Source organism: Montipora capricornis, chromosome 8 (assembly GCF_036669925.1).
Source record: "Montipora capricornis isolate CH-2021 chromosome 8, ASM3666992v2, whole genome shotgun sequence".
Lineage (NCBI taxonomy): Eukaryota > Metazoa > Cnidaria > Anthozoa > Scleractinia > Acroporidae > Montipora > Montipora capricornis.
In genome coordinates this window covers 2472351-2482350 of record NC_090890.1, presented here as the reverse complement: position 1 = coordinate 2482350, position 10000 = coordinate 2472351, and the positions used below count along the sequence as shown (strand labels likewise).

The following is a 10000-nucleotide window of genomic DNA, read 5'->3' as shown; positions in this document are numbered from 1 at the left end:
ATTAGAGTTTTAATCTCAGATGTTACTGCTTTTGTAGCATACTGAAACAATATATCACGATCATCAGCTCGCACACTCTATGATCACGCTACAGGGTGTAAGTGTTGCCAAGCTGAACGATATGTTGCAGGATGCCAATTTCCACTTATTCAAATGTTTAGAAAATTTAATAAAGCAATCGAAGCGTTCGTGCCTGTTCCATATTTAACAAATACAGAAGCCTCATCTGTGCTCTGTTTTGTTGTAAAGCACTCAAGAAGCGGATAGAGTACGCAAGAAGTGTAGGGGAAAGGGGAAACACGAGACGCAGTCGATTGTTTTGCTCACTTCTTGATTGCTTTATCCGCTTCTTAAGTGCTTTACAACAGAACAGGCTTCTTTATTTGTTTTATAATAAAGAATTTCTTAATTTCGTCACGCCTGCGGCTTATTTTTTCCTGGCCATATATTATGATTTTCGTCCGTTTCAAACACAGTTACTTTAAACGAAAATGATATATGAAATGAATCATATACTGAACTGCGGATACGAAATCAAGTAAAGCTATGATCCTAGCAGTTATGGACGCAATTTTAGCAGTTGCGAAGAGAGGCCTGAAAAATTCAGGACTTCAACGGGGTTGGAACCCGTGACTTCGCGATACCGTTGCGACGTTCTAACTGACTGAGCTATGAAGCCACTGAGAGCTGGTCACCAGTGGGCTTCAATCCTCCCTTGAGGAATGAATCAATGAGCGAAAATGATATATGAAATGAGCGTGGATTTCATTCCTCACGGGAACGTTAGAGCCCATAAATGACCAGCTCCCAACGTCAGTGGCTTCATAGCTCAGTTGGTTAGAACGTCGCACCGTTACCGCGAAGGCACGGGTTAGCTGCCATAAAATTAACTGACGCTGATGGGCCAATACTCACCTCCGTTGCATTCCTTGGCATTTGATTGGTTACTAAAAGAAACCCAGAATTTTATATAAAATTGGATCCCAGTTCATGAAAACTGAATTGGACAGATGACTAGAAATTAAAGAAAAATCTGTCTGTTGGCAGTATTGCATTTAAAGGCAGCTGTGTAGTTATGTTTGTAAAGTTCTGTTTTCTTCTTTCAGCTGAAAGACAAACAAAGGCAACTTATTAAAGATAAATTCAAGGTAAGAACGAAGTCTTTTGTCGCTTTTTGAAGCAGTCTAAGAAAAGGCTCTGTCCAGACGAAAGATTGATTGAAGGCAATGCTTTTTGCTGAATAGGCGTTTTGCAGTTGGTCACGTGACCTCTTTTTCAAAAACACGATGATTCTGCTGAGTACATGAAATTATTTTCCAGAAATGAAAAGAGCAGCTTAAAATATGGTACCATGCCGATTTTCGTAAGTATATCGTTAAAAATGGTGTTTTTACAGTTGAAAGAAATTACAAGGATTTGTATTGGAAAAGGACGCTTTCCCCTCAAGTCATTTTCATACAAATCCTTTTATTTTCCGCTTTTAAATTTTTTTCTTCGCGGATTGACAGTCTGAAAATTTCCATCCTTGCACATTTATTCTCGCTTATTTGACCCTTGGTAAGAATAGGAATCTTAGCTCTTTTTTTGGCGCTTAATTATGGAAAATTCCACTGGAGGGTAAGAGCTTTTCGTTCGTAAACAAAAGTATGGAATTCTCGAGGATTTAAATGATCATAAAATCTCTACCTTAAAGGGGCTAGGTCACGCAATTTTACGCAATTTCGGCACTGATCGAATGGTCATAGAATTACCTAAAATATCAAAATAACTCTTCAAAACTATAGAAGAACTCTAACAAAACACAGGGAGGCTATAAAGGGACTTGGATGGACAAAACTGGAGAGGATTGAAATGGATTGAATTTGAGTAAATTTGAAAAACGTCGGCCCACCTTTTTTCAAATTTATATCAGTCTGTATCAAAATGTCATTTACAAAGCTGGAAAATCATTCTCAGTTGTTATGTGGCCGTGATGTTGCAAACGATAGACTCTTGCTCTGCCAATTTGACGTTTAGAGCTCATAATCAACAGAATTAAACAAAATTACCTAAAATAGCATGACCTAGCCCCTTTAAGCGGTATTACTCAAAAAATTTGTATTCTGGCTAACTCAAACAGAGTCTTTCCATTTCTGGAATTTATAAAGCCCGAGTTTCAAGTTCACCAATTATGAGTCCTGTGACCAATTGTCGCAAAAGGCCTCTTGTCATGCACGGATCTTTTCTTTTATTCGCTATGATACATGATACAGTCCAAAGAGTAAATAACTTGTATTGTTTTTATGCAAAGAACCCGCCAAAACGTATTGCATTATGGGAATGGGAAAGTAGTGAATATGTCTAGAACTGTCCCTAATTAGATGCAAGCGGATTTTAATAAGCGTCACGAAGTGTCCCCTTGCTTCACCATCACTCGTTTCTCGGAATACAGACAATTGACGTCACAAAGTGTTCCCCAAATGCTACTCCTTAAGTGAGGAAAAACCACTTTATTTGACCAGAACCAGGTTGCTGACCAGCGGTTTTCGTTAAAACAATACTTTCTGGGGGTGCTCAGTCTCGCGGGCTCAGAAAACCTGGTTGTGGTCATTGTTATTTAACGTTTTTCCTGTATTTACCTAAGCTAAAAATAACCCTAACCTTTACCCTTAGACTATTGTTTGAAAGAGAGAGCACAAGCTTAGACTTCGGGTGCGTTGAATTGACCCTACTCCGGAATAAGAATACGTGGACTTATGATTTAAAACGGTATGTCTGCCTTTTTGAAACAACAAGGATAATAAAGATATATTTAAAATAGCATTTTAGCAGGTGTTTGACAATTTTTAAGTGAATCTCCGTTAGAACGACGGATTTCCAACTGCTATTCCATGTATTCCTATTCCGGGATACGGTCAATCGAACGCACCCTTAAACACGAAGACGCACTCTAAAAGGCGTGGTGCCTTAGTCACATGCAAATGATTTATCAATCAACCGTTGACGCAACCGAGATCTGTGATAGTTCGTGCAACAGACCGTATTCATAAATGGCGGCTAAGTAATTATTCTTTTGTCTTTATGCTAATTATGCTAACTTTCTCCATCCGTCAGTTGCCATTTAGGCCTTCCCTTCTTACACGAGCTATTACCTAAAATAAGTAAACAAAAACGTAATTTAACCGATTTTTTGTTACTTTAATAGATCACTTTCGATACATTAAATTTCAGTCCAAAACAAAAGGCATCATCTCGAGGCTCTGGGGAATAAACTCATCCAATTCCTTCTATTTATTCCCCAGAGCCTCGAGATGATGTCTTTTGTTTAGGACTGAATTTTAATTCGAAATTGGTCTATTAAGGGTTTCAACACAGAATTTGATGAGCGACACCAGATACAGAAAACATACGCAGTACCGGATACACAGCTTAGAGATCAACTCAGAAACGAGAACATCGATTTGATTTTACCATTGTATACGTCCTTTATAGAGAAGTAAGTGTTTTAAACAACAATCTGATTAGGTACTTTAGCGCAATTGAACACACCACTTTACGAGACATGCTTCACCAATAGTGAGAGTTTGGAAATAATTGCATAGTGCGCAAGGACTCGTTACCAGTAGGAATGCAATTTTCATGCATCGTCATTCTCAACACGCGTTCCTCAACGCCGTCGCTGTTCTGTCATCTCTTGTCGTTTATCTCAAAACCAACGCTGTGCGCTACATGCTCGCTATCGACATTTGACTATGAACCGAGATGATACCGGTGATTGGTCACATTGTGAAGGGGTTTCTTTACGGTGAATTTACGAAATTTATTGTCCAAGTGCGCTAACCTATAGGTTTTTAATCATGCTACTGCCATAAATGGGCAGGTCAAAGTGTTAAAGAAGTCGATCGACCCCATCAAACCAGTTGATATGAACTTCATATTGAGAAATCGTCAGATATCAGTGCCTCCATTTTCAGCTCTCCCCGCGAAAATCGCAGGCCAAAACAGGCAGCAGTCAGTTATTGTATTTTTCCTTTTTCTCCATTTTGTTTGTAGATATCGGAATTTGCATTTCACCAAAAACCCGGAAAAGTACATTAAGTACACAGCGGAGGAAGTGGAAGCCAAGCTCAAGACTTTCTTTGATGTGTCCGCCTAACAAAACACGGGGAACTCAACACCATTTAATTCCATTGGTTACGGATTTCGCCAAATATAGAGCTATAGATTGAATCATTAATCTTCACGTTTCTTGGTCTCGGAATAATAATTGTATGAAACCAAAACTGTAAATTTAAACTGGTTTGAAAAATAAACCCCAATTTTCTCAACGTGATTGGACTTCCCATAGTACACTTCCAAAGTGGTAGAATCCAAGATGGTGTCTTATCGTTGCGAATTGCAAGCAGACATTCTCCCTGGCGGTGGAACACCGCTCAGAGTCGGGCCCCACAGTACCAGGGTTCGAAATATCCTTTTTCTTCCAGAGAAAATTTACTTCTCATTTCGTGAATCTGACCGGTAGCCTCGCAGCTTCTACAAGGTCTCACCTGCTTGGAGACCACCCTTGAGGTTTAACAAAAGAACAAATAACAGAAACAATGGCCCTTTTGTTTTAGGCCTAGGGTCCATTGTTTCTGTTATTTGTTCTTTTGTTAAACCTCAAGGGTGGTCTCCAATCAGGTGAGACCTTGTAAGAGCTGCGAGGTGGCCCAATCTGGCTGAGGGCGCTTTCCTTTTGTCAGAGCTGGCCGGCCAGACCCGACAGTTTGCAAAGAAACTGCAACAACTTAAAGGATCACTTGCATGACAATCCCTCGCATTCTTCTGGAGGAATATATATATATCCTCGAAGTGTGTTAAGGACGGTGCCTACTATTGTTATTGCGCATACGCTCTGCGCATCTCCAGATACTCGGATTTCCTATCGCCGATGCTTATTAATAGAAGGATATTTTTGCGCGGTTTTAAACTATCCGGAGAAAGTAGATATTAGTAAGTACTCTTGATATCCAAAAAATTGGGGGTAACCATGCATGTTTGAGAGACAATTAAGCTTCAATTTGAGAAAGAACGCCATACATTGCTTTGTATTTTAAAGCTATTTACAAATATTATTCATGAATTATCTTTGAAAAATGCGTGGTTACCCCCAATTTTCTTTTTGGATTTCAATAACACTTGTTAAGATCTACATTTCCTGCATAATCACACACGTACACCGGGGCAAAAATATCTTTAATTAGTAGGCACCGTCCTTAATTTGAAGGCTTTGTAGACTTAGTCCTTCCAATTGCCCAGTCTGGCCGGCCAGTTCTGTCAAACGGAAAGCGTTTTATTACTTCTTCAGTTCATTATTTTTGCCTTGAACTGAACACCTGAATTGTTTAGAGGTCACTGATAAACGTTCCGCGCGTCCTCAGTAAACCTTGCTATGAGACCTCCTCACCTGTCCCTCCGTACTGAATGAAAGGAACCAGTTGCAAATAACTGGCTTGGAAAACGAGATAACACAGTTCGTTTAATTTATGAGGATGCGTAATCGTATAACGTCATAGACGCCAAAGACGCCAAGAATTATAAAAGCGAAAATGAGCGATTAACGGTGAAGTGCTTTCAGATAGGTTGCTACATAAGGCTAGTGGTATACCAGATCAGCAGAGGCTGCAATAATGTATTTCATTCCAGGTCAAGGATCGCAATTCTTTAAGCAAAACGCAAGATTAAAATGGCGGAAAGGTATCACTAACGAGTGATTCAGTTAAGCTTACATAAATTGACGTGCCTTGGTCGTATAGTCTTGACTCAGTGGCTGGAATCTTGATTTTGATGCTTTTACTGCATTATCAATCGCATTTAATTCGAATTTCTATTAGTTCTGTCTACTTTTTAACACAACTGAAACAAGGTGTCAGTAACACTGAAGGACCATTGATGTCGTTTTTCACACGGTTTTCACTGTAAGACTGGGCTAATTTATTCAACACACCGTTATGATGCCCGCCTTACACCTCGAAAGTCGTGTTTCCAACTCGGAAAATACTGAAAGACTATCAGAGTTAACTTCTCCATAGGAGAATTTTGTTTTCCCCAATTAAATACCACAGCTACCAAAAATTAACCTTTGCGAAACCTGAAACAGTCTTTCTTGCGTATCCGCACCGAAGCCACACGCATTGAAGCAGACGGAATGCTTGACAAGACTTGGTCTAGGCCGAGTATGATGTCACTTCTGGCACAAATTGAATTTAACAAGACGCCAAGCTTTCAAATTCACCAGTACTTTTGATCATACTTCTACACCCTTGTGCTCGGTCCTTCTCGGCTTTTAGGATACCTTGAGGATTTCTTTTGCGAAAACCACTTTGTGCCGGCTGTGACGTCGCCAGGCAGTTTAGCAACTCAGAAGGAAAAGATTGAGCCGCCATTTCAAGGAAAAATCGCACAGTTGCTTTCCTTTTGTGAAGATATAAAAACCGAAAAAACAGCAGGCTGTGCATGGGCTCCTTAACCCGGGATAAACCCTAATCCTTCCTTCAACAACTTGGCCTTATTCTCTTTTTCAAAAAAAATGTCGTTTTCTCCATTAAACATACTCAAGAAATTGCTGTCCCCTTCACTATCGTTGCCGACTAAAAATCTGAAAACAAGAAGGAGAAAATTTATGAATGAAACTTGAAAGGACAAAATAGCAACAATCCAGTATCTTTAGTACCTCGATGTACAGCTCTTGTCTTCCATGTCGTCGTTATCCGACGAAAGGTATGTCTTCCTTTCCGTTCTCCATTTGAACATTCCCGAGACGGTGTTGGCCATTTAAAGTAAAGACGAAAAATTGCCCCTCATTTATGCTGCAGTCGAAGTTTAAATAGAGACATTTTTATTCTTATGTGTTTTCGGCACACAGCGTGCTCGAAAAAGATATTTTCGTACGGACGGGAGTTATGGAGTTCATATTCTAAACCGAAAAAAGTCGCTAATAAGTCAGAATACTTCATTAAGCATTGCCTGGATTTTTCCTTGACTTTTCTTTGTTTACCCACTGAAAGACCTTGCTCGCTTTGCCTATACTGCGAACAAACCATCTCAACCTAAAACATCCCTTGATGCAAATTACTTACAAGTCCTTCTCCTCCCAAGTTAAAAATCCGCCCATAAAAACAATAGCGCGCCATTCCATAATTAAATACTGAAAAAAAAAAAAAGGTTTTAACAATATCACGATCTGATGTTCACACTGATCCCATAATGTAGCAAATAAAGATTCTGAAACACCGGGATATTTCGTCAATTTAATCCCTAGGGAAACTCCATGTTTTTGTTTGATATGAAAGGCTATCTTTTCCAGTGCATTCAAAGTAATATTTGACCTATAGCGATTTCTCCTTAATTGCCTGCTCCATTTTAGCGACGGAACTCAACTGTTTTAAGCTTTGTCAATACACGCTATTGTATGTTTGTGACCTTTTTATTTCAGTTGTTAGTTTGGTTTGCCCTGTCAGTGTATCATGCGAGACCAAGCTTATGACTCATGCCAGCCCCGATTGGCTTTTTCCATAGGGCCCCATCCGCCGCAGTCGCCTTGCATTTTTCAATGGTCCTTTTGATATTTAAACATGTTAATTTGTTTCATGTTGTATGTTGTGAATGGCTAAATAAAACTGGACTCCAACAGGCGGTTGCCTTGCAGTGTGATGTATACGCGTTACGTCATCTCTGAGAATGAATCGGGCTTGTTAAATTAAGCAATACCTTATTTTCCTGGGTGTTCTGTCCAAGTCTTTCTTGAAACGCGTTATGATTTAAGAAGCCAAGGTCTTCTGCGGAACACATTTGCTCTGGTTCTATCAAAAGCTGTTCCGCACTTATTTCTTGTAATAAATCTATGAGCTCACTTGGTGCCCTGTGTTTACTGCATGAACTGTCCTCTGAAAGCGAGCCACTTACTGCCGAGGAAAAGCTTGAATGTGGAGATTGTGTTGAGCTTGATTGGCTGTCCTGTTGCTTTTGCTTCCGATTTTATCGTGCTTCTGAATAAGTTCTTAGGGGTATAGATTCTCTCCTGATTTCTTTAGCCCCTCTAATGATCCCTTTGGCTTTATTTTTTTCCTTCTTGTCACCTTGAAAGGAACAAACAACGTCATCAGTGTTTCAATCTTACTTGCTAGTAATTTAAGGAACAAATGACGTGCCCGAAAAAAGAGGTTCACAATTTCATCAACCTCTGGCGACGTGCATGGAAAATTTGTATCTAGTATGTGTGAGAGTCTTTTAATAGAGATATCATACACGTGGTGCCTGTTTTTGCATATTTACTGTTTGCAAAGTTTAATGTAACGTTGTCGTCTTCATTAACTGAAACGGAAGGAAATCCCACTGACTCAATAAATTCCTGTGCGGAAAATACGCCCGAATCGAAAAACCACTGTTTCTGGTCATCCACTGCAGCTTATCGAGTATTCTTCGGTTTCTACAAAGCTCTCTGTATCCTTAAAAGAGAGGTGCAAAAACCTTTTTAAAAGACGAGCTTTCCGTCGAAATGAGCAGATCTAATATTCACAAACGATCGAGAAACGATGCTGGTATCTCAGCGTGATTCCTTGGTCTCGGCTAGCCCAGATACGAGTTTCCACGTGCGGGAAGCCACTTCATTCCACTTTTAATAAAATGACCAAGCGATGTAATGTTTTTTTTGGCTTTCAATAAACCATACAAGAGACAGACTGCAACTGTGAGACCAGGAGAATGTTAATAAAGAAAAGTCGAAAGAAACCTCTTTCGATTTGCTGCCCTAGCTGATTGATTTAACGGTCCATTAAAGTGCTACTATGATCAAAAAGTTCACTTCCCTCCATAGTTCCTTCAGATTTTGAAAGCACGCGTGCTTGACACCTGACTGGCAAAATTTTGAACTTCGAATTTTATCCAAAGGCTGATTTTTTTTTTGGAGTGCAAGTTTAAAGGATTTCATAGTCCGCCATTATTCACGTTCAAGACCGACCGATTGGATCTCAGAGGCTTGGATCGAGCAAAAGATGACGTCAAAGACTTGCTGCTTTTTGTACATTCAAAACCCGACACCAGTCGTTAGAAGAGTGGATAGCGCTATCCACTGGATAACTCAATTGATTTTGCTAGAGTTTATCCGCTGGATAGTTATTTATCCGGTGGATAGCGTTATCCACCTTTTGAACAACCGAGGCCTGAAAGTTCGAAACTCCCGTGCTGCATATTAATTTAGGCGCGAGCACACGCATTGCATTTTTTTAAACTAGTGAGTCTTTGACGTCATCTTATCCTCGATCCAGCTTTCTCAAGATTTTGAAGTTATTAATGGCGGACCAATTCCAGTCAAAATAAACAATTGTCTTTTTGAAATGAAGGCTTAAACTTTCGATCACTTTGTGTTCAGTTAACACAGTTTTGAAATACAAAGAAAAAGTAGAATTGATTTTTCGACACAGTAGCACTTGAATGAATTACACGTCATTGTACAAAATTTGAAAGTGCGAGACTAACCGAATTGCATTAAATTATAACTGACAAAATGAAAGATAACTTCGTTATTTCTGAACGGAACTGTAAACCATATTTCTATAAATCTAAGAGAAATATAAGCAAGCGATATGAATGAATACATGTGAAGATGCAATTCGGATTTTTGCTGATTAAGCCTATTGTTTTGTGATGCACTTGTTATCAACATGTTACGGAATACTCCTCATAAATACTCGAGTTCTCGTACCGTTTTATATGAATGTTTAGAAATAATTCCCACCTTGGTCAGGTGTACGTTCTCATAGATATGTACCTTTGCAAAGAGAATGTTCGGTTTCCTCTGTTTGCCTTTTTGTGTCCAACGCATTTCTCCATGCCTGAAGGAGTTTAGCTTTTATCTGCGGTTCCTTAAGGAATGGAAACCTACTTGCAAACCTTGAATAATTGTTACTTGCGAACACCTTGAAAGGAATTTTGGCTTTTTTTCTTTTAGCAGGCATTCAAGCGATGATATCTTCAGCGCTGG

At 39.4% G+C, this 10000-nt stretch overlaps 2 protein-coding genes across 2 annotated transcripts in view; one reads left to right on the top strand and one right to left on the bottom strand.

Moving 5' to 3' along the window:
- Window positions 1-7181, top strand: part of LOC138058924 (exocyst complex component 7-like) — a 31969-nt gene extending 24788 nt beyond the window's left edge. The window contains 5 exon segments of the mRNA XM_068904382.1: window positions 1107-1148; window positions 3342-3475; window positions 4033-4497; window positions 4703-4971; window positions 5226-7181. Of these exon segments, the coding sequence (XP_068760483.1) occupies window positions 1107-1148; window positions 3342-3475; window positions 4033-4135 (279 nt within the window). The 3' untranslated portion in view covers window positions 4136-4497; window positions 4703-4971; window positions 5226-7181.
- LOC138059932 (uncharacterized) overlaps window positions 6484-10000 on the bottom strand; it is a 3532-nt gene continuing 15 nt past the window's right edge. The window contains exons 1-5 of the mRNA XM_068905591.1: window positions 9788-10000; window positions 8097-8140; window positions 7729-7986; window positions 7098-7165; window positions 6484-6616 (exon numbers count right to left, since the gene is read on the bottom strand). The exon at window positions 9788-10000 is cut by the window's right edge and continues 15 nt beyond it. Coding sequence (XP_068761692.1) covers window positions 6484-6616; window positions 7098-7165; window positions 7729-7986; window positions 8097-8140; window positions 9788-9974 — 690 coding nt within the window. The 5' untranslated portion in view covers window positions 9975-10000. The remainder of the gene's footprint in view (window positions 6617-7097; window positions 7166-7728; window positions 7987-8096; window positions 8141-9787) is intronic.